Here is a 25,044-nt window from a genome sequence, read left to right as displayed (position 1 = left end):
CACCAGCTCAGCAAATTCCTGAGTTGCAGTGGGAACCATGAATTCTTTAAATATTTTTAGACTGCTTTTGTAAAACCCATCAGATTTGCATGGATTGGCATTCCAGGTAGGCCAGCTGGGGCACAGGTAAGCACCATCAATAGTACCTTGTAATCTCGAAAGGTTCTTTCTGCTAGCCAAAGGACTTTGCTTTGAACTGACTCAATCATCCTGACTTGAGTTTCCCATGTGTCCCTAACAATGATCTAATGTGCTCTCCAGAGTGTAGTGATTTTGAAAGTGAGAGTAACTGTAGGGATGGGTTTGGAAAACTTTAGATAGGTGGGTCCTCTCCCCCATAATTCCTCTTACAGTTACAGTTAGAATTTATTTAGTCCTTGCTTTCTTCCCTAAAGGCTAAGAACTACTTGTATTGTGGTTACTTTTATGATTCAACCCTAGCTCTGTGTCTAGTACCCAGCCTGTGTTGAAGGAATACATACATGGGTGGCAAAGCTGGGCAGAAGTCTCTGGCTTACCAGACAGGGGATATATATATATATATATATATATATATATATATATATATATCCATCTCCACAGTTTTATGGTAAAGGACTCTGAGGAAATGTGAAGGGACAATATATACACATGGGCTTCATGTTACCCAGTGCCACTGTGGTTCCTTAGGGGACAAAGGAATGTATGTGACTATACTTCTTGGAAGACTTGGCTAGGCAATGGAACCAGTACCTTATAGCTAAACCTTAAACACGCTGGAGCATTTCAATGTGGCTGGAAGACTAGAGACCAGACCTATACAATACAGTGAGGGTGTAGGACTTGGTCCTCTATAAAACAAAAGCTAAGAACAAAAATACAAGGGGAGTATCTGGTATAACAAGTATAAACCTATCTATTGACTTGGTAGCTAGAGTGTGTGTGTGTGTGTGTGTGTGTGTGTGTGTGTGTGTGTGTGTGTGTGTGTGTGTGTGTGTAGGGCTTGAGCAGCCAAGGAGTCAATGTCAGGTGTCTTCCTCAGTCTCATTCTACCTTATTTTTGAGACAGGGTCTTTCACTGAACCTAAGTTCGAAGGACTCATCTATTTCTGCCCTTCTAGTACCAGGCTTGTACAGGAGCCATTATGCCTGTTTTTCATGCGGGTGCTGGGGATCAAAACCCAGGTCCTCATAGTTATATGACAGACACTTAACAGACTGAATGATGTTCCAAGGCCCAGAATAATATTCATAAATGATCTCAAGGTCATTTTTCCACCAACCCATTGGCAGTTATCTGGTGACCTATGATTTGGGTTGAGCCTTGGTGTGCATGCTTTGGGCTTCTTAATATAACAGGTCAAATGTGATCATCAAACAAAAAAAATTACATGCATATTATAGACTGATTGTCTTCCCCCAATTTCTCCATTCAAGCCTAACCCCGAGTGTGAAAGCGGGGCTTTTGAATCTGTTTAGATACCGAGGGTAGGGCCTGCACGAATGGATTAATGTCCTTAGACAGGAAGAACATGCCTAAGAGAGGCCCTTTGTCTTTTTACTACCTTGGGACACAAGGAGAATTTATGTACTGGAAGTGACCCTCACCAGTTAACCTAGCCTTGATCTTTAACTCCCTAGTTCCTGACCTGTGAGAAAAAAAGTTCCTAATGGGTGTGAACTACCACATCTATGGTATTTTGTCATGGTAGTCTGCAAAAGACTGTGAAAGAATAGTTTATATAATTGTTGCTAGATCCTAAGATTTTCAGTAACATCTGTTCTTGGGGAAATGCACGTGTCTTTTTAGTTATAGAGAGTGTGGTACTGCTGGAATGACTCCCCAGGGAAGCACGTTATGATGTCCATTAAGCAGTGGTCTCAGGACTCTGGCTGATAAAGTCAGGTACCAGTTCCGGGTCATGGGATCTGAATCTCCGAGCAGAACGGGTGCTCTATGGAAGAACGCTCTATGGAAGAACGCTCTATGGAAGACACACATTACACAAGCCAAGTTCCTTGTGGTGTTCCTGCTCCGTGGCTACACTTTTTGCACTTTCATCTGAAGGTTTAACCGGAAAGACACATAAATAAAGGCAAATCTCCTTATCAGGAAAACATGCTGGTGTAATGAGCTAGGCTGTTTATCACTTGGAATGTGATTTCCTTTCAGCTACCGTGCCACTGGGAACAAAGTGAGGAAGGTGCTAAGATCTTGCTTCATATCCTGCAGAGAAGCTGGTTCCCATAAGGGCCGCACATTTTAGCTATAAAGAAGTGGAGGGTTCAGGAGGGATGTCATTGAGAGATCTACAGAAAAGCAGGGATGCCAACCTAGCATCAGTAACGTACTGGTTGTGAGACCTCAAGAAAACGGTGTAGCCACTGCTAGGCCAGTTTCTTCCTGTGTAAAAGGGGGATATTTACAAGGGTGCAAATACAGTGACTTAAGATAAGAGCCCAGAGTTGTACACTAGCATCATCCAAATGAGCGTTTGCTTTCCTGCTTGTTTTTCAGCATTCTTTATTAATACATTATATGTGCAGGTGCATGTGCATGTGCACACACACGTGCATGTTTGTGTGTTTAGAGGCCAGAAGGTAACTTCAGTGTCATCCTTACAAATGCCACCCATCTCCTTAGAGACAAGACCTCTCATTTTCCGGAAGTGTATCTATTAGGTTAGGGTGGCTGGCCACCGAACCCCAGGGATCCTCCTTTTTCTGTTTCCCCACTATTGGGATTACAAGTATGCCACAGCATGTCTGACAGTTTTATGTGGGTCCTGGGAATTGAAAGGGGGTTCCAATGCTCGTGAGATTAGCACTTTACCAAGTGAGTCCCCCCACCCATCCTTGCTTACTTCAGTGTTCATGCTAGTGTTCAGAACATAGAACGAGCCCACCAATTCAGGCAGGGGATTCTTCAGTCTACCTAGAATTCTCCCTAGAATTTCTCTGATAGCAAGCTGGACTGGGAAAGGGATGGGATGGTGCATTATGATCCCCTTTCAATATGAACATGAGCAAGGGCTTTAGGCAAAAAGGGGTTCCCAGATGTATATGAGCACGGATCATGGAGACCATCAGCTCTTGACCCATCTAAAGGGAATCCAGTGTGTCCCGAAAAACTCTAAGATCTGTTTATCAAGTTGAGTCTTGGAAACACCTAAAACTTCCACAGCCAAAGTTTTACCACCTAGAATGTAGAGGCTGGGCCTTTGTGGAAACTCAACTCGAGAGAGATAAGTAGACCCGTCACAACGAATGGTGGCGAGGTTTCCCCCTTACTGCTTCCTGGTGCCTTCTGTGTGTGAGTATCACCAGACGGTTTCAGGAGAATTTCTAATGAAAAATTAACTGCTCATAAAACAGCCACCATAAGCCCATACATGAAAGCTGAAGGGTTTTGTTCATATGCATATTATACATAATCGCCTTCTACGTAGAGTTTCAGATTCAATGGCTCGTTTCATAAACACTTCCCGCATTCTTAAGATTTTTCATTATTCCTTTGAACTGTGGTTCCATAATTTAACTCACTACTTCAATTCAGGTCTTTCTGCTATTATAGTTAATGTCGTAATAAAAAATCTGTCTGTATTGAGATTCTTTTTTTTTTTCTCATAAAGAGGTATTTTCTTGTGATAAATGGCCACCAGTGGGGGTAGGTTACTGCAGGGGCCTGAATGTTTTTGTGACTCTTGGCTCACACTGGCAGCAGGTTGCAATTCTGAAAGGACTTACAGGCTTTTCAACACCACTAGCAAAAAACTGACTCAACTTGTCTGACCACAGCCTTCCTAAGCGCTGAGTGTGAATTTGTCCAACTTCCTAAGAATAGGACGGCAATTTGCCATTGTAACCTTAATGCCTCTGCGCGCTCATAAGCCATTGCTAATGACCACCCGGGTAACACAAGTGCTTCCTATAAATCTACTTTCGGGAGTGTTGCCAGCAAAGGATGTGGTAGGGAGGGCTCAAGGAACAACAAATCTTGGTAAAGCACCTGATGCTTGGAACCCAGGTGGTTCCAAGCACCCCATTTCCATCCCCAGCCCTTGGCCTTGAACTGCCTTGCTTCCCCACATAGTGAGGTAAGACTTTCTGTGCACTGTGTTCTTTCTTTGGACCCAGATGGACACTAGGATATATATGAGTCAGTGTTCTTAGAAGTGCCTCTTTCAAATCTAGATAGCAATAGCACTGGGAATGATGAAGCTTGCGACATCATTGTCTGCCTCCAGGCCAGCTTCCCAGAGACAAGGGGCTACAGAATTCTGGATGACTCACTGCAGCCACTTACTCAGACAAAAGCAATCACAAATGCATGCCGTAGGCCCCCTGGCTTGGTTAATTTCTATGTCTCTAGAGAGTCTTGCACACATGACCTGGAAGGATCCAGATCATGGCAGAAGGCAGGCAGGACTAGTACTGTGGTCTAAGTAACAAATTCAGAAGCAAGTCTGAGGGACCATGTTGTGTCCAAGGGTATATAGCTGATTGACAGAAGGACAAGGCTTGGACGTAAGAACTTGGCTCGTTTAATGTCATTTTAGTGTGTGTGTGTGTGTGTGTGTGTGTGTGTGTGTGTGTGTAGGTCAGAGGACAACCTGGAGTGTTGTTCCATTCTGCCTTTAGTTTTGCAACAGGGTCTCTCACTGGCCTAAAACTTCCCTGAATAGACTAGACTAACTATTCTGCAAGCTTCCAGGGATCTGCCTGCCTTTGTCTTTCATCTCAATACCATAAGGATTAGAAGCAAGATCTACTCTGTCCAGGTTTGATATGGGTTACAGGGAATGAACTCAGTCCCATGCTTGTGAGGCAGGACCACCAACTGGGCTGTCTCTCCAGCCCACTGTTTTCATTTTATTTCACCAACAATCCTGCTGTAAAGATCAGTGTAGAATGCTTTTCACAGTGGCCTCATGAGTTACTCCTGGGAGGCTACGGAAGTGGCCTTCTACTACTGTTCTCTTGTTCAATGATGTCCCACTTGGTGGAAGACTTGCAGTTGTCTCCTCTTAGCCTATAGCTGCTGTGTTCCTGGCTGTGGCCTTCTCTCATCTTGCTTGCAAGACACACACAGCTCTGATGTTCAGGAACCCTGCTGACGTGTGCCAGGCTGACTCTCAGGGACCTGGGTCTCAGTGGACAGCTTACCTGATGAGGATGATGACCGAAGGGGTTTGCGCCATGGCCCCGATCAGGCTGCACACACACATCACACAGAGGAAGGTTAGGAAGGCCTCTTGGCACCCAGGACTGGGACATTTTCCTGGAACCACGGTGGCATTCTCAGGGGGGACGGTGGTGAGGCACGCACAGCCTGTGAGGTTCTGAAAGGGAAAGTTCAGCCATTTAAACTGGGGGGGCGTCTCTGGTTTCCACACCCAAGGCAATCCATCAGGTAGCCTGTCACAACCTAATTATGCATTCTGTGGCATTCCATTAATTGGGCCTGAATAAACGAGTTAGCGTTATTTTTTTTTTAAGGAGGCCACAAAAACACATGCAAATAAAGTAGTATTTATGGGGAGGAGAGCTGGATTTCCTGTCTCCGGTGTATTTCATTTCCATTCTCAAGAAAGCTTCAATAAGCTGCAGTGTAGATAAATGTGTCCCCCCCAATACAATTAGAGAGGAAATTGTGCTTCCACAATATGATAAAACATTGCCAAATTAACATCGTAATTACTTGCCAATTTGTCTTCCCTTTATGCAGTTATAATTACACCGAAGTGTATTAAAAGAAGTAAATCAGGTAACCCACATACGGTTGCTGGTTCAGTGCCTGGCATGGCACTCAGAACAAAGGACACACGCTGTCATGCGTGAAGCCATTGTGCCTCGGAGACTCTGATGGCAGAAGGAACCTGGAAATCTTGTCTAGTGGCTGAGGAAGCAAAGGCAGCTAAGAGATTCCAGGCGGCTGACAGTAGCTCACAGGGAGCGCAGCGAGAGCGTGATGGGATACATTTATTAATATATGATCAGAAAGGAGAAAGAAAAGCAACCACGTTCCATTTGATCTTCTGAGAGGCTCTGGATCAGCAGCCCCTGTTCCCAGGCAAGGTCTGCTCTCACACTCCCCTGCAAGCTTGCTAGCTTGCTCCAGGAATTTCTGGTCACAGAGGGAGGAGCAGGGGCTGGAGGAGGCTGTTCAGAGTGCCAAGCCAATTAAGGCTCGATAATAATAGTGCAGAGCCCTTTAATGAATACAAAGCGAAAACAATCATAAATGATTCATTGCTTTCCTTTCTGGAGCTGATTGGCTTTCTGAGCGCATGCCTAGCAGGTAAACACTCCTGAGAGGTCAGGCAAACTCCCTACAAAGCCTGGGTTTCTTCTCTTCTGCCCTTCTCTCCCTTCCCCCATGTTCCTCTCATCCCCCTCATCCCCTTGCTCTCCTTTTCTTTTACCACAGGACACATTCCAGATGTGGGGTATCTCGTTCCATGTGAGGTAGCTTCAGCCATGTCCTAAACCCTGTAAGTACTAGGGCTGCCCTGCATGGCTGTGTGGAATAGATGATACCCGCTGGCTGTACATCTTCTAAGTATGTGCCCAGGGTGGGTATCTAGGTAAATGGTTCTGTTATATACCTGGATGTTTATGGCAATTCCAGGGTCCCCCCCCATCCCTTAACCAGGAGACTTCACCTGGCTTTTCCATGGGACCTACAATAGACACCACAGCCCTCCAGATGAGCAGTCCCCTTCTCCTCCCATGGACCCTCTGAGCCCTGACTGACACCTGCCCTCCAGAGGATATGGGCCCTGTCAGTTAGGAACATCCCAGGACACTTTCTTAAACATTTCCTTGCATAATGCTACAGGGCACAGATGGGATGCAGAAGGCAGTTTCAGTATACACAGGTGGCCAGATTGGCCTCTGCCTTTACCAGGAAGGAGAGCTTCTCTCCAACTGGTGCTCCCTGGGACATCCAAGTCTCTACCAAGAGAAGTATGGCATGACCAGAGGTCACAGGTAAGCTTCTCCAGCTGCTGATGCTTGGTGGCCAGAGCTCCTTATTGGCCCTGTTCTCATCTCACTCTGACTGGCTTCTCTCGCCACTAGTCGGATCAGATCTCATGAAGTTCCCCATGGGCATTCACATCCCTAACCCACCACCCATTCTCCTCTCACAGCAGCTCTGCTTGCTCCCTGGTTCCCACAGCTCCATTCTTTGGTTCTTTGGGTTCCCCTTTTCTTTTTCTGGCCACACCTTGTCCATCTTTCTTGGCATCGTCCCCCCTCTCCCACGCTAACATGCAGGAACAACTCAGGGCTATGGGCTGGATTTTCTTCTCTTCCTACGCCACATTTCCCCATATGTTCATGACTCTCCTCAACTTCATCCGTAGTTCATATTCCCCTTGGATACTCGGTATCTCCCTTCCTGACACACGGGCATGTTGTGTCCGGCTGAACTTATGCTGCATACTTCACACAGCCCTTCTAAGGCTGCTCAAAGCTCACGGTGTTCCCTTTCTAGTGTGGATGAGAGCTAGGCAGGAAAGAAATACAGCAAGAGGTAGAAGCCAGGAGTCACAGAAGATCAGCATACACTACCCCAAAATATACCTCCTTGGCACAGGACTAGTTCATTTGAAGACATTTAGAGGTACAGGAGAAGGCAGGACAACACAGAAGTTTTTAAACAGAAATTTACAGTCAGTGTTTCCTTCATATCCAAAGATATTGGGTGCCAGGATACCATACAGATACCAGAATCTGTAGATACTGGAGTTCCTAATAAAAAATGGTATAGAACTATCCAGTTCCTTCTGTATACATAAAATCATCTGTAGATGACTTTATAGCTAATACTGTCAGGACAATGGATATAGTCATTACACTACATTCCCTGCTTAGGGAATATGATATAACAATTTCTGGGCAGATTTGGTATAGATACAATTCCCCCAATCATCTGCAGTTCAGTGAAGCCACAAGTACGGAAATTATGTATGCAAGGTCCTGCCATATAATCTTGCATTTGTACCTAATGAGACGTGAAGTCTGGCTTTGTTGCTAAGACCAGTTTCAGACTCCTGGGCTCAAATGATCCTACAGCCGTAGTCACCTGAGTGGCTAGGACTACAGGCACATACCACTGTGCTGGCCCAGAAAGCTCCATCTGTAGAGGGGTCTCCTTTCTGTCCTAGAAAGAGGGGGTGATGGAGAAGGTTCTAACCAACCTAGATCCACAGAACAAATCCTTTGTTGCCCATGCCTTCCCTGGTCATTTTCCATACCCCTTTCTGTTTAAGTCTGGATTCAAAGCTGCCTCTATATGATTCACTCATTTCCCTAGGTACCTCCCATGTATACCAAGACACACGGTGTGGATATCCCTCTCGGTTCTTCTTACTATGTCCTTTGTTAGAGGAATCCATCCCAGCTAGAAACCACAAAGGGTGCAGAGACAGTCACTTCCCCTCCCATAGGAAGTAAAGAAGAAGCACTAACCCCAGGAGGCCATTGGATAGAACTGAGGCTGGATACAAGGGGCAAAGACTCTGGCTTTCCCTGATACTCCTCCTGGGCATTCACAGGACTATGCTGCTAACCAGCAGAGCTGCCATGATACCCCTTGTGACCTAGCTCCTCAGGTCTCTCCCTACACACTCCTTTCTGGCCCTGAGCAAGCTCAGGCATACAGCTTCTTAGGTTTTGCAACCAGTTCTAACTCATCACAGAGCCAGTTCATTTCCTCTCTACCAGTTCACTTCTTCCAGAGCTTCACCCCTTCTACTCTCTCCTGCTCCAATTTCTGTATTCAGCCCCTCCTCTTCTAAACAAATATATGGGCTGTTTCTCTGCCCAATATAGATGATACTTCTCACTCTAATTATTAGTAATGATGACCAACTCCCTAGGAACCAGGTGATAATTTTGTTACCACACACCCTCACATCAAACTCTTTTCCTCCTGACTCGAAGGCTAACAAGAAAGGCCACTGTGGTTTTGTTACCTAATACACTCTCATTTGTACTAGCTGGGCTTTGACTCATACTAGACACTCGGAAAATATTTTGAATGAATTACCTAAGTCCTGATGCCTTCCATATCCTAAAAGGGTCTAAATCTTGTCCTAGGCCCAGCTGCTCTTCTCATTCTCTTTGGTCACCTGGCTTGGCTGGGAAGACATTTGTGACTAGAGGCTTGCGACTGTGGTCTTATAATCACATGGACTCGGAATGACCAAGTATAAATGGGGAGCAGTCCCTGTTGTGTCCCTGTTGTGCTGTGTGATTAAATGCCTCAAGAACAAAATGATGGCTTGCATGGCTACTGGAGAAAGATGTGGGGATATGTTAGGGGTACTGCAACTCAGTGATCAAGCCAGAACTCCAAGAGTAAGTCATGTGACTAATTACCTTTGTTTGGTTTATCAAGTCAGCTTGGTGTCTATCCTTATTTTGGACCTACACCTAAGCTATGACCCATTGTATTACATTTGACAAAAAATATGAGGTCACTGGGGAGATAGCTCAGTTGGTATGCTTGGTGCTCAGACATGTGTAGTTGGATAAAATATATTCAAAAGATATGTACAAGTGTTTCGTCTCTATGTATGTTTGTACACTACCTGTACTCAATACCCATGGAAGCTAGAAGAGGGCATTGGATTCTCTGGAACTGGACTTACAGATGTTTGTGAACCATCCTTTGGGTTCTGGAAAGTGAATTTGGGTCTTCTGCAAGGGCAACAATTGCTCCTAACCTCCCAGTCATCTCTCTAGCCCTAGGGACCCGGATTTATTTCTCAGAACCAATGTATAAAGCTGGAAATGGTGGCACATGTTTTTAATCCCAGCATAGTGGTTGACAGAAACAGGTAGATCCCTGGGGTTTGCTGGCAAGCCAGCCTAGCTGAATTGGAAAATCCTAAGTGAAAGATCTCCAATTGTCTCTAAGGCAATGAAATGAATATGGTGTCTTTGCAGAGACCCATGTAGATGAGCTAACCATCTATCCGGCTGACATTCCATGAGCAGAGCAAGGTAGTAGTGCCATCAGGTGCTGAGATTTGTCTCTAAGGCAAGGAGGAATAGAGACAGGCAGGGCACAGAGCTAGGGCCGGGGTGGGGAACAAGCAGATCTGGCTAAGGATGAATGTGGATATGTGTGTCCTGTCTAAATTTGTCTGTTCAAACCTAACCACCGAGGAGGAGGATGAAGCCATCGGGTGGGCAAGGTGATGAAGTCATGAAGGTAGAATCCACATGAATGAGCATTTTTATAAATGATAGCCCAGAGAGCTGTCATATCTCTTCGAATACACGAGGATGCAGGAACGAGATGCCATTCGGAAACCAGATAGCAGTCCTCACTGTGCATCAAATCTGCCAGTGTCTTGATCTTGGACTTCCGGGCTTCCAAGACTATATGAAAGAAGTTACTGTAGTTTATAAGTAACTCTGTCGATGGTATTTTAACATAGCACCCTGAATAGAATGGGGGAGGCAGGCACAGGCTGTACACAGAAAGGGATGCTGGAGACCAGCACAGGGTCAGTGAGGATGCTCTCTTACTGCCAGTAAAGATGGAAGGACAGAAGTGGTTGGAATCTTTCCAAAGGATCTAGACAAGAATTGACTGGGTCTACTTCCTGTGAAAATGGTTCAGAAGGGTAAGAAGGATTTAGAAACCAGGACATCAGAGCAAGAACAGATGGTTATGCTTTTCTGTTTGGTGAATTGGTTGGACTTGAGGAAGGAGCAGTGGCCTCCTGGCATGGGACATCCCTGCAGGCTTTCTGGCAGCAAATCTGGGATGTCCTGAGAGTACAAGCTCATTCATGGTTAGGTGGTTGAAGATGAAGATCTGGAGCTAAAGAACTAGGATGAGTGTGGACTCACAGGGCTGTTAGGAGACTCTTCACTAAGCCTCAAATGAGGCAGGACAAACTGCGGGTGGGCACATCTGGCTTTACCTTTTCAAGGGTGCGTATTTGAAGCAGATGATTTTTACCAGTGGGGCTTTATTCTATCCTCTCAAAGACAGGAGGCTGGGGATGCCCCTCCAGATAGTATTCATAGGGAACTTAGTAGGAGCCCTCCAAAACTTTGGGGTTCTAGACAGAAGGAAGTCTGAGAAGAGAGAAAGGTCAAGTATGAGAAAATGGTTCACCTCAGTCTAATAAAGGAGGCCAGATGCATACTCTTCCATCCTGTGGCCTGTGCAAACTAAAGATGCTTCTGGAACATCCTACGGACTGAATGATAGGTGTGTACTCTAGAGCTCTCTACGGCTCATCCTGTGTGGTTAAGACTAAGAAAGTATCTAGATTCCCAGTTCATTTGTGATTCCCAACCTGGCTAGGGACTGACTTCTCTCTTTCTCTTTCCCTCCTCCCTCCCTCCTCCCTCCCTCCCTCCCTCCCTCCCTCCCCTCCCTCCCTACCTCCCTCCCTCTGTCTTTCTTTCAAGTGTCCTGTGCTAGTCTCAAACTTACTATATAGTTTCTTCTTTCCCAGTACTGGATTACAAGGTGTAAGCTCTTTTGCCCAGTGAGGATTGGGTTTTAACCCCCTTTTCTTCCCATAGTATGATTCTTTTCTGGGAAGGAATGTAGTCCCTGTTGTCTTCAGAGAATTGAATTCTCTGCTGTCACAGTGTGAGGTGCCAGTATCTAGATTTCCTGTCATTAAAGTACCCTGCCATCCTCCATGTGGATAATGAGAGGGCACTGTGCTCACAGAGAAGGCTCGACAAGCTTGTGGATGTCAGAAGGCTTGCAAATTTCACAGGAACTTGCCCAGGAGATAGGCCAGCCCAGGCCCAAACTGATGGATGCATAATATAAAGTAACCGTGGCTTGTGAGAATGGATGACTATCTGAATATTTAGCTATTCTGTTTTAACAGACTCAACATTTAGACGACTGTATAGCTGCAAAAATGTACCCTTTTCTGTATGACTGAACAAGGTCCAACATAAGCCCTTACCTAAAAATCTAAACCACAGGGTTGGGGATTTAGCTCAGTGGTAGAGCGCTTGCCTAGCAAGCGCAAGGCCCTGGGTTCGGTCCCCAGCTCCGAAAAAAAGAAAAAAAATCTAAACCATAGGAATAAAGTAGGGTCTTATAGGTACACAGAACATCTGTAAGAATGTATGAAAATGTGAAATACAGAATGCCAAAATCCAAAACGTTCTGACCATTGACATGAATCATATCACTCACTTGACTTCATGGGACAGGCCACAACCAACCAAAATGCAGTGTGTTCAGCATCTCCAAGGCTCTCTGAGGCCTTTGTAGATTGTGTGTGTGTGTGTGTGTGTGTGTGTGTGTGTGTGTGATGTGAGTGTATGTGTGTGTGTGTGTGTGAGTGTATGAGAGAGAGTATGTGTATGTGTGTGTGAGAGAGTATGTGTGTGTGAGTGTGTGTTAGTGTGTTAGTGTGTGAGTGTGTGTGTGAGAGAAAGTATGTGTGTGAGAGTGTGTGTGTATGAGAGTATGTGTGTGTGAGTGTGTGTGAGAGAGTATGTGTGTGAGAGTGTGTGTGAGAGTATGTATGTGTGAGTGTGTGAGTGTGTGTGTGTGTGTGTGAATGTGTGTGAGTATGTGAGTATGTGTGTGTGAGTGTGTGTGTATGAGAGAATGTGTGTGTGAGTGTGAGTGTGTGTGTGGGGGGCAGAGAGAGCGCTGTGTCTGTGAGTACATGTGTCCATACACATGTATGCAGAGGTCAGAAGAGAACATCAGGTGCCCTGTTCTATCAATCTGAACCTCAATGCCTTGAGACAGAGTCTCTCGCTGAACCTCAGCCCCATTGCTGTGGCACTAGGGTTACAGACATCTACCATGCTCTCTGTTCTGCCGTGTGCTCTGGGCATTGAACTTCAGGTCCCTATGCTTACGCGGCCTGTGTTCTTATCCACTGTAGCATCTCCCCAGCCCATGAAGCATTTTTCCTTGATCAAGTTTTATTGGCATCCTATGAGGTTATAACACTTGTAAGAATCCTAAATCCTAAATTACCATAAAGGAATTTCAGATAAGGGACACTCAGCTGCACACCTGCACCAATGACATGGCCCACCAGCACATTAAGGCGTGGGTGGAGGGAGGGCAGGGGAAGAGGGGCAAAGTCTCATGGTGTGTCTTTCTACATGGTGATTTCAAAACTTGTAAATGTAATATCTATTTTAAGAATCAAAACACTCCATACCAATAAAAAGCAACAAAACCAAAAGCAGAAATCAATGAATGTAAACTAGCTCATGTCTCCAAGTTGCTTTGTGATTCCACACCGCCGCTGACATCAACTGAGAAACGTTGCTGTCACACGCAAGGCAGGAACAAACAATCACAATAAAAGCTGGAGGCCAGAAATGCAGAACAATTACTCCCTGGGTCTTGGAAGTGGGTTTTTTTTCTTTTCTGATGAAGAAAATGGCAAGCATGCTATTTTGACAGCTCATCCTACAAGAACAAGACACCCATCAGCCGTGTTTTACAAATCTCAGCAAATGAAGTTGCTTCTGTTTTCTTCCTCCCATCACTCAGGACTGATGGGTCATTTCTTATGAATGGGACTGAAGAAATAGATCCCCAGGTTGACAGATTACTTTTGTAAGGGCGTGGTGTGGGAGGGACAATGCCATTGGTGGTAAGAAAAAAAAATGTTGCAGTAAAATACGAGAGGCACGAGGCCAGCCTTGTACTCTGGAAGCATTAAGATACTAGGAAGATGTGATTGTTCCCTCCTTTCTGGTCAGGGGGGTTTTGCAGTGTGAGGTCACCATAAGCCAGGCTCTCTCTGATTCTGCCTGGGAGACCTTCGTTTTTTCAAATTAATGTGTTATACTATGTTAGGTAATAATGAGGTGGTATAGTGTCAACTACAAATGCAGTAGCAAGCCGCAGAGGGGTATATGAAGGAACCTAGGCAGAGGAAGATGCTGTCACTCTGAGAAATGTCCTGTGTGCTGGGGGTCATGTCACCAGTCCTTTATGCTTCATTATTAGGACATTAGGAAGAAAACCCAAGCTGGTATTTCCAGGCAAAGACCTTGTTCCTCATTATGAACAACCCTAGTGACCTCCCACCAGACTCAGCAGAGACATCTGAAACACTGAAGGGAGAAAGATACTCCCTCCTCCGCTTTGCTTGTGAGGACAGCAACGGGAAGATAAAGGCCAGGAGAAAAGGTGCCAAGGAGAAAGTAAGACCCCCATCTACTTGTCTGTCGCATGGACCAGCAGAGGCAGAGGCCTCCTGCTGGAAGGCAGTCAAGGGGCTGCTCTTTGGGGAACAGGATGGTCTACTCTGGATCTACCACCATATGTAGTACATAAGAATGGCATTAAAGGGAAGGATGCCACCACAAGTCAAGAGGTCCCCAGGCTCTGTGTCTCACCCTCCTCCATTCTGTCTGCAGATGTTAAATCCTGCCACACTGGTTCAAAATCTAAACACTTTTATTGTTGATATTTAAAAATATTATTATTATGTACTCAAGCTTGGTGCAAATTAGGAAAATACCTTCTTACTGATCCATAACCTCAGTGTTCCCCAGGTATGCAGGAATGTCTTTCCAGGCTTGCCCACCAGAGTAACAGCGTGTGTGTATGCACGCGTGCATGCTGGTATGTACACATGTATGCACTGACAGGTCAACACTGACCGTCTTCCTCAATCACTTTCAACTTTCCTTATGGTTTTGAGACAGGGCCTCTCACTGAACCTTGGTTCCTCAAAGATCTTCCTGCCTCTGCCCTCTCTTCCCTAGCCCTGGAATTATGGGTAACACTGCCATGTTCCTCTGTTTACATGGGTTCTGGGATACTAAAGTCAGACCCATATGCTTGCATGACACAGCTACATTACTGACTCAATATCTCCTCAGGGTTCCCATCTTTTCCTTTTCAAATTATTTATTTTGTGGGATTATAGCATAATGACATCATTTCCTTCTCCATTTCCTCCCTCCAAGCCCTCCCTTAAGTCCTTCCTTACTCCCTTTCAAGTATGGCTTCGTTTTCACTACTTGTTTTTACACATATTTTTAGGACTAACTTTTATTTATTTATGTACGTATTTCTTAAAACTATTCACATTTTAATCATGTTTGCCCCTCCCCCAACTCCTTCCAGAAGCTTCCTAACTGCTCACCCACTCAACTTTATGTTCTTTTTTTCTCTCTCAAATAACCCCTCTCCCAACAAACCCCACAAAAATGAGACTTGGAACAAAGCAACAAGATAAAAAAAGCCGTGCATCTTTTTTCCACTTTTCTTTTTCCTTACTGGAAGATTCTTCTTCCATGGTCCATGGTTTTCTGATGTGTTCTTTTCACTGAACTATAAAGCTGGACTGAGTTTTGCTTTTCTGATACCTTCTCATACAAGCTTCTAGATAACAACATGGTGGATTTTACGGCAAATACAGGCCTTGGATCTAATCCATCTCACATCTGAGACGCCCAGTACAGGGTCTGGGATATATCGCAGGCATCACAGCTGGGTCAAACTCTAGCAGGGCTTTACTGTAGTGTTCCCAAGGTCTCTCTAACAAGCTGTTACTTGGACAAGCACAGAGTGTTAAGTCGGTGTTAGGGATCTGGCCGTGCTGTAGAAGAAGCTTTGTTCAACTCAAGTCTGTGGAATCACACAGGGAAACCTACAAAGAAGAGCGGTTGAGGCGCGAAGGCGTCTGTTGCTAAGGACTGTGACTATATAGAGAATAACGAAGCACCAGCCATGTCTTGACTAATCAGTGCCTATTGGCTACCTTCCAGCATTCCTGCAGAGGCCTAGACCTAAAATCACACACAAAACCTCCAAGCTAAATGCTTGATAGAATATGGCTTGGCCACGAGAAATTCGTTCTTAGAGTGTGCTTGCATAACCAGCATACAGCAGCAGCTTGGGCTGCACAGGCTGACAGGGCATTTCCAACACCCTGGCTCATGAGGGAGAGAGGGCATTAGCTCAGCAGTAGCTCAGAGGCTGGAGATCTCAGAACATGCCTCAACTAGGGCTATAGTGTTGTGTCTCCAGGGACACCTGGCTGTGTCTCAGGACATCTGTGATTGTTAGTTGAAGTTGAAGGCTGTGTGAATAAAACTCAAGGATGTAGCTAAACATCTCGAGGTGCCCAGGACAGCTCCTAAGGAGAAAGTATTGCCTACCTCAAAACATCCTCAAGTTCAAGGTGTAGAAACAGTCTATTATCATAGTGGTTTCCAATCTGTTCACATACTAAGAACACTTGGGAGCCTTAAAAAATCATATAAAAATTCCTTAAAAACAAGGGGGAAGAATCTCTAAGTAGGGCTCAGACCCTCTATTGTGGACGTCCTCAGGGATTCTCAAATGTAGCTATAGTGCAAGGTGGAATCACCAGTTCCCAGCAAGCCCAAGATCAGAATCCGTCTCCTTGCTACAGACGCACTGGATGCTTTGCTTAAACAGCACTTGGTAAATACTGTATGCCCTGGAAGGGGGTAGACCAGACATCTGTCATTTACACCTTACAAACTGCCGTGCTTGGTCTGTATTGACTTTTAACCTATTGGTGGTTAATAAAAGCTGTTTTTCTCCAGAGTCAATTATTCAGTCCATCGGATGGACTTGACTTCGCATAACACCACACACACACACACACACACACACACACACACACACACACACACACACACGCTTTCTGCTTGAATAATTACTTCTGAAAGTGAAAGGTATGCAAACAATCTGAGCAATATATTCACACCAAAGGAGGCTGATAAAATTAACTCCATCTTTTTGTCATCCCCCCGCCCCCCTCACCACAGGCAATGACAGGATTTAGAAACACAACGGCAAATGTGGGCCAGGAACTTCCACTATTATCGCTTGAGAAATGAAGGAAGAAAATTAACAAATAAAAAAATCCCAACTAAGACATCAAAGATAGGGACAGCTGATGCTTACTGTGTTTCATTAGCATCTCAGTAATCTGGTCGGTTGACTTGATTGCATCTAATGCAGGTCTGGGGTAGACTTTCCATGGGCCCTGATATCTATATTTCTCTCTCTCTCTCTCTCTCTCTCTCTCTCTCTCTCTCTCTCTCTCTCTCTCTCTCTCTCTCTCTCATATATGTGTGAGAGAGGGGGGGTGGGGAGAGAGGGGAGAGTAAGAAAGGGGGAGAGTAAGAGAGGGAGAGAGGGAGAGAGGGAGAGAGGGAGAGAGGGAGAGAGAGAGACCGAGACTTGAAGAAGGATAAGAATGCACCTTGAAATTAAAACCATGTTGTCTATCTGCTGGCCAGCTGTTGCCCAGGAGTGTTAACCTGTGGAATTACCTGATTAAGGTTGCATAGGATCACTCAGGGACATTTAAGAAGTCTGGGGCTTTACCTGGAGCTCTGTCTGGCTCTCTGGGGCAAATGTCTATAACACAGCCTCCTTTCTGTCCCTTGTGAGGGACAGAGATGCCTACGTAAATGAGTCATTGGGACAGGTGGGCTCTACCTCTTGCCAGGTGAGAACAAGAGAGGTGGAAATTGGAAGGACATGAACAGTGTCTTGAAATAGTGCTGAGGTAGGAGACAGCTCTGTAGGAGGCAGGGAAAGGGTAAAGAGAGGCTGAGCCCCATTGGGAAGGCAAGACGGGACTCACATACACAGGGGAGACTCTTCTATATGAAAGGAATGGCACTGCACAGCTCCAGGGGCAAAGAACTTGGCTGTTGGGAGAGTTTCACATAACACGAGGCTGGGTAGGAGTCTGGGATGAGACGAGAGATTGAGTCTGGAGAGGTAGCTAGGGCAGACATCAAGGCTCAGTGTAATACATGTGGATAGTGTGCACGAAGGAAGGCAGTTGTAGAAAAATGCTGGGCATCCTGAAGATAAGTGGCAGAGTGAAGAGAAAGATCCTGAGTTTGGCTCAGAAGGTCCCAGAATTTCTCCACACTCTTCTGTGGGATCCTCGTGAGCTGACATGGGGGTGGGGAGGGGGGTTTCCTGTGGAAGAGCACAGGCAGAGATACAGACAGAGCCATCAGAGCCCAGGAAACTTAGGGGAAGGGCTGAGCCCACACAGAGTCAGCTAGCTCTCTGGAGACAGGGGAAGAACCTGGAAAACCGGAGGGACAGGGGGCCCCTTTATGTAGGTAAGAATTATACTGAGTACCTAGAGACCCAGAAGGGAAAAATGCTAAAAAGAGAGAAGTGGGAAGGGAGAGGAAGGGGAGTAAGGAATGTAAGCCTTTGTTTGGCATTTCTTCAAAATACTGCTGCAGAGTCTAGAGACTCAAATTGCCTTTTGCTCTTTTTGGATGTCATCCCAAGGTTCCCCTTGACTCCAGGCCAAGTACTCACATGCCAGGAGTGAAGTAGGGAGGACTCATTACTTGGCCTGACACAGTCTCTCAGCATGAAGTTCTGGAAAAGTCTGCAGCGTTTTTTTGTTGTTTGTTTGTTTGTTTGACTCAACTACTACAAGGGCCCCATGTACTATGAGCAGGACTCTTATCTTCAGGTCCTTCCTGTGGCAGCTGGAATCAGGGCCACCCAGAGGATTGTCTCAGTGGGGAAAGAGTGGAATCCCATGACTCCCCTGGTAGGCAAGGTGAAGCTCCATGTTAGAATGAAGAGTTTGTGTCTGGGGAATAGGCGTCATGTCCCAAAGCCAGTCCTAGCCTTCTGCCTCAGAGTGAGTTCCTCTAGCTCTTCAGCTTCAGCAAGGGAACAACGGGGCCTAGAGAGACTGCACTCAACAGACCTCTATCCCTGCAAGATCCACAGGGAGTGCCGAGGCTGTGGGGTTGGCTCAGTGCGCCCTAGAGAAAAGGCCTCCTGGGTCTCAGGACTTGGGTCTCAGGACTTGGCCTCTTTGGGTCACTTAGGTTTTCATCACAGGACAATGGCTGAAACAAACTATTAGCAGAACTTTCTGGATATTAAAATGTCAAGGAAGTATGTTCTTATGAGAAATAATAGCTTGTGTTTTTATTTGAACCGTGCTCCAGGTCCCAACCCCCTTTTAATATTTACTTCCACTCACATAAAGAAATTGCATTATCATCTAGTTTATGAAATCGGGTCCTCCCAGCCCCCAATCTGTGGTGATTTATTTCCTTTATAGAAAATGTTAATAACTGGCCAGGAATCTAAATCTTAAAAGCAAGCAAAAATGAAGTCTTTGAAAATGAAAACAAATGATTCATTTTTTTTTCTTTCAGGGAACTGCTGCTCTTTAAGATGCAGGAGGCAAGGTGGGGAGGAAATAAATGACTGCATTACCTCCCTGAAAGCAGTCCCCACGGCTGTTGTCTTTTCCTTCCCATCTGTGCACTGTATGAGAAATTATGAAGTGCGTCTGGGGCAATAGTGTCCCTAGTTAAAGAAACCCAAGGATCAAAGACAGACACGTCCAGAAGATTGCTACTGTGAGAGACAAATATATCCGGGAAGGAGCAGGTACCCAAAGACTCCAAGTCAAGAACTCCGATGGGAGAAATGAGGAATCGTTTTAGAGTAGCACACACTGGAATAGGTATTGAGGGGTCCGTGAGATTTGTCCAACTGAAGAGAGAAGTACAGCAGAAAACTTCAGAGAGAAACCTGAACAGCCACCTAGAGCGGAAGAAGACATCCAGAGATGAGAGTTGAGGATGGACATGGGCCAGGCTCAGCGCCCTACAGGAGGGCATGAGCTGGTCGTTTGTAGTGTCACAGAAATCCTTCTGGCTGAAGTGTGGTGGAAGAGGGTTGTCTTGGAAGGCTAGCTAGGTGACGACTGGATGGGTCTCAACAAGAGAAGGAGGACAGCCCGTATAGCCGCAGGGGCGGTGTGACTCAGGCTAAGGAAAGATGCAGAGGCCCCTGTGAGGTGGGAGCAAGCTGGCTGCGTAGAGGGTCACTCAGCACCAGATGTTCACACAGAGGATGGGAAGGTGGCAGGCTGGTGGCCAAATTAAAAATTCATGTGGAGGAGGAGGAGAAAAACAAAAAAAGACTCTGGGAAGAGAGAAGCAGGTGGGAGACACTTGGAAGGGACCTGAGAGGGGATGAAACTGAGCTACAGTCGGCCTCTGGCTTCAATTCAGCCTTCCCATTACTACAGAATTTCATGGTGGGCCTCTCACTATCTCACTATTATACACAGCCTTATTCCCTGATTCCTTCTGTGAGTATCTCATGCCACGAACACTTTTCCAGCTGCATATAATCCACACACACACACACACACACACACACACACACACACACACACACACAATATAATATATACAATGTCCCCTCTGAGTTTTACTTTCAGCTGCTCCATCACGTGTCTTAGAGGCTTGAAGAGCTGCCCTGTGCAGTTGCCCTCCTGACAGACCAGCGCAAAGGAACGGCTGCAGCAAGGCGAAGACGGTACTGGGCACTCTGGCCCCGGAGAGGCCTGTGGGCAGCTGTGGCTGCCTGGAGCCTACCCTCTCCCCTGCACCTCAAGGTTTTTGATTACCGTGCTGTTGCAGCCGGCAAAGCAGGCTGACAGGTAGGTGATGCCATCGGCCCCGCACACTGGCGTGAAGGAATCTGTCTGGCATTCACAGTTGTTGTTGCACGGAGAGTAGGGGTCAAGGGGCGAGCCACGTGCTGAACTGGAAAAGAAGGGTTGAAGGGGACTCATTAGAAGCAGGGCTAACGCTGGTGACAGCACTGCCTCGATGGGCCTCATGGTGCCCTTGTTCAGGGTGTTTACCTAGCCTGACTTATTATTCTCCCGCCATCTTATTCCTTGCTGCCCTGCAAGGGCCTGTGCAGGGCCACTGCTGAGAGTCCGGTCTGTACCCCTTGAAAGAGTACTAGGCTGGGTAGCTGGCTATATGGCTTCTGGGCTCCTCCCAAAGTGGAGAGGAAGGGTCTTTTTGCCTTTGTAACCATGTGCCCTTTGAGCTGAAGGCAGCTGGGGCTCAGCTTAGGGTCATTCGGTTCTTACCTTCAACTACTCCTGTGCTGCTGGGCACCCCACCCACTCCTGCATACAGGATGCCCAGCCTGGCTGTAAGCTTCTGATTGGTTCAATATCCAGAGACATAGAGGGAAAACGCTAAGGTACTTTGCGCTTGCCTCTGCAATGAAAAAGACGCAGCTACCAAGAGCGCACAAGCTGGAAAAGAGACGCATGGGGGAGTCCAGTCTGCAGTCCCAGAAGAAGGAAGTGACTTCAGTACTGTCATGTCCTACTCTGTCCTAAGGCTCAGAGTGCTTCCTGATATCACAGTAACATAGGAACCCCTGCCTGCTTTCATCACGCTCTGTTGGAGGAATCCTATGATATCATTTTTTTGTTCTCAGTATAATCCCACAAGCTTTATCAAAGGGGAAATCAAGGCTGAGCCGGGAGACTCATGTGTCCAGATGCATGGAGTCCTGAGTGTTGAGGATGGGTTAGTGCGACCTGAAGGGCAGCCAGAATGCAGCATGTCCTGGGCTACACTCTTCAGCTCAGGGTGCTCTCAGAGTCCCATAAGGAAAAGAGACAGTGGACACAGAGATAATATAGTCCCATAACGTATTTGAACAGCAATCACTATAAGGGCTCTAGTCCATGGTCCCAGGAAGATAACCAAGGCTTAAGAAAAGGGATGCCATAGCAACAGGCTGGTTCCTGCTCCTCCTGCCTTCCCTCCCAACTTGTCTTTATCCCTCTCTTCCCGTTTAAACATGCTCACTAGGGGCCTGACCCAATAATGACCATGTGAGCTGGATGGGGGCTTCTGACTCACGTAGGAATTACTGAAATTGATATCTTTTATTTTGAGCAGAATTTTGATAGAGGGTTTATTTTTATTCTCATCATTTTCATTCCCATGGTTCTTGAAGTCAAAGTCAGAAAGAGCAAGCGGACTGGAGAATGAATATTTGCTCTGTACTCTCCATTGTCTTGCTGTGGAGGAGAACAGCTCAACAACCAGAAGACGGGCTGAGTCTTCCAACTGCGAGTAAGGAGCTAAGGCCTCTGTGCTCCTCTGCTCTGGATCCCTCGAGACCACGTTGGCTCCATTAGCCTGTGGTGGGCAGTCCAGGTGGCCTTGGGCATGGCTGAGCTCTCTCTATGAACCCACAGTGAAGGTGGCCCAGGGGTGCTTGGGCAGGGTCAAGTTAAAACTTTAGGTACTTACTTGTTTCCATAGCGAACAGTGACCCCGGCCACAGGGCCTGTGTCACAGCCCAGGAAGAGGAAGGAGACGTAGCAGGCTGTGGACACCAGGTTGACCAGCATGGCCATCCGAATGGCCCCCAGAGCAGACAGGCTCAGCTTCTTCACCAAAAGGCCACCCAGAAAGATGCCCAGGCAGGCACAGGGGATTGCCGTCATCCCTGAGGAAGCAGAACAGTGGACTATGAATGGCAGGGGAGGGATTGGTGGGTCTCCGTGTGACTCTCAAGTATTCACAGAGGGTCTTAGGTCTGTTCCCAGAGAACTCTCAGATAACTAAGGGGGACAGTTATTGGGAGCCACAGTGTACACAGCTGGCATACCACACCTGGTGCCATACACTGCTGGCACACCACACCTGGTGCCATACACAGCTGGCATACCACACCTGGTGCCATACACAGCTGGCATACCACACCTGGTGCCATACACAGCTGGCATACCACACCTGGTGCCATACACACCTGGCTGGCATACCACACCTGATGCCATACACAGCTGGCATACCACACCTGGTGCCATACACAGCTGGCATACCACACCTGGTGCCATACACACCTGGCATACCACACCTGATGCCATACACAGCTGGCATACCACACCTGGTGCCATACACAGCTGGCATACAACACTTGATGCCATACACTGCTGGCATACCACACCTGGTGCCATACACACCTGGCATACCACACCTGGTGCCATACACAGCTGGCATACCACACCTGATGCCATACACAGCTGGCATACCACACCTGATGCCATACACAGCTGGCATACCACACCTGGTGCCATACACAGCTGGCATACCACACCTGGTGCCATACACAGCTGGCATACCACACCTGGTGCCATACACAGCTGGCATACCACACCTGGTGCCATACACTGCTGGCATACCACACCTGGTGCCATACGTGCACAAAGCTAACATGCAGCCAACCAAGAGATGAATCCAGAACACTGGGGACCAAGGGTGAAATCCAGGAAATTAAATATTGGGAAGCAATGATACCGGCTCTGCATCAGTATTTCTTTCTTTGTCTCCCCCGCCACCCCTTCCTTTTGGTGTTTTGGTGTTATTCTATAGACCAGGTTAGCCGGAAACACTTGGCAATCCTTCTAATCAGCTACCCAAGTGTTGGGACTCAAGGCATATCCCAACAGGTTCAACTTCTATGTGAACTCAACTCTCCCCTCCCCTCTCCTCCCCTCCTTTCCCTTCCCCTCCCCCCTTCCCCCTCTCCTCCCCTCCTCCTCCTCCTCTCCTTCTCTCTCTCTCCCTCCCTCCTCCCTCTTTCTCTCTCTCCCTCTCTCCCTCCCTCTCTCTCTTTCTGAATGTTTGTATGCATGTGCACATATATGTGCCTGTGTCATGTAGCAGCCAGAGGATATCCTTGGGTGACATTTCTCAGGCACCTGTTTCTGAGACACCACCTCCCTTTGGCTTTTTTATTGGTTGGTTGTTTTATTTTGATTCTGGCTGTGGAACTCAGGACCTTAAGCACCCTGGCTGGCACTTGATTATCCTTGTGCATTTCTGAAGTGGCCTGGACAAGGGACTTAAGATCAACTGAAGAGTTATTGGTGGAGGAGATGGTTCAGTAGGTAAAGAGACAAGCATAATGGCTGGAGACCAGGTCCCCAGAACCCATGTGAATGCCAAGCAGGCCTGGTGGCCCACCTGGAACCTCAGTACTCAGGGACTGGATACCTGGGGCAAGATAGACTAGTAAAAACTGCAAAGCTCCAAGCTCAGCAAGAGATTCTGCCTCAAAAGACTAAGTGCTGAGTAGCTGAGGAGGACATGGACATCAACATGATGCTCACACACATATGACCACACATGTCAGTGGCAGACACACACTTAAACATATGAACATTCACACATTCACCCTCTATTCACACACTTGAAGGCATATATAAATATATACAAACAAACAGAAATACATGCAACACAGACATATTTGCAGACATACTTACACATGTGAAAGCATGCGTGCATGCACACGTAAATACACACACACACACACACACACACACACACACACACACACACATACACACACACAGACACACACACACACACACACACACTCTGAGAATTTTTCTTTTCTCATGAGGGCAAGGAAGGCTTATGGTAGGCTCCAGGGCTGTTTACCAAAGGTTGAAGGGCTCACAAATTTGTGGAGGACACCGTTTAGCCAGGTCTGCTATACCTCAGAAAGCAATGTCAACGAGTCACTATGTTCTGCAGCACTTGGTGAATAAAGGGCGAGCATTCGATCTCTCTCTCTCTCAGACACAGAGCTATCTCCAAGGCAGCAGACCCGAAGCCTGTTCCCAGGATTCCCAAAGACCCAGGGTGTTGTCGGAAAACCAAAGGACCCTGCTGTTCCAATCGCCTGTTTGCTGTGGCTCTGTTCTGATTCATTTCATCTATGACTCGGCTTTAAATTACCGAGTGTCATTTATCTACGGTGTAGATTATGCATGGCTAATTTTCCAGTCTACTCGGCCTCCTCCCTGCCAATCAACGGACCCCCAGGTCAATCGGCTACATCAACCAGCTGGTAAGTGCTACGGGAATGCAAATTAATTTTTCGTATTAGGGTAAGAAAATATAATCAGGAAGGCTTAGCTTGCCAAGACACTAACCTGTATGTAAAACAGACCAGGACCTGTGTGTCACTGGCCGCTTCAGACATCTGGGCTTAGTTTTCCAGCCTTTGGTATGAATATGAAGATCATGACCTTGTCCTGTGTGCATCCATCCCCAGTCCATGCCACTGGCCACCCCAACACCCAGTTTTCCTACTTTCTCTCCCTAGAAGAGTCTAGGTGCCCAGGGTGCCACAGCCTTTTCATATGCTTTGGTTCTATTCCTAGGACACTCTTCCAATTTTCCTTG

General features: G+C 46.7%; 1 protein-coding gene across 2 annotated transcripts in view; it reads right to left on the bottom strand.

Annotated features, from left to right (window-relative positions):
* The window catches only part of Slco3a1 (solute carrier organic anion transporter family member 3A1), a 280,725-nt gene that overhangs the window by 22,652 nt on the left and 233,029 nt on the right, over window positions 1-25,044 (bottom strand). For both annotated transcript variants that reach the window (XM_032893408.1, XM_032893407.1), the window contains exons 6-8: window positions 22,099-22,297; window positions 20,436-20,574; window positions 5,146-5,321 (exon numbers count right to left, since the gene is read on the bottom strand). In XM_032893408.1, the coding sequence (XP_032749299.1) occupies window positions 5,146-5,321; window positions 20,436-20,574; window positions 22,099-22,297 (514 nt within the window). The remainder of the gene's footprint in view (window positions 1-5,145; window positions 5,322-20,435; window positions 20,575-22,098; window positions 22,298-25,044) is intronic.

Source organism: Rattus rattus, chromosome 2, assembly GCF_011064425.1.
Source record: "Rattus rattus isolate New Zealand chromosome 2, Rrattus_CSIRO_v1, whole genome shotgun sequence".
NCBI lineage: Eukaryota > Metazoa > Chordata > Mammalia > Rodentia > Muridae > Rattus > Rattus rattus.
The sequence above is the reverse complement of the archived record's forward strand: the minus strand, read 5'-3'. Positions and strand labels throughout refer to the sequence as shown.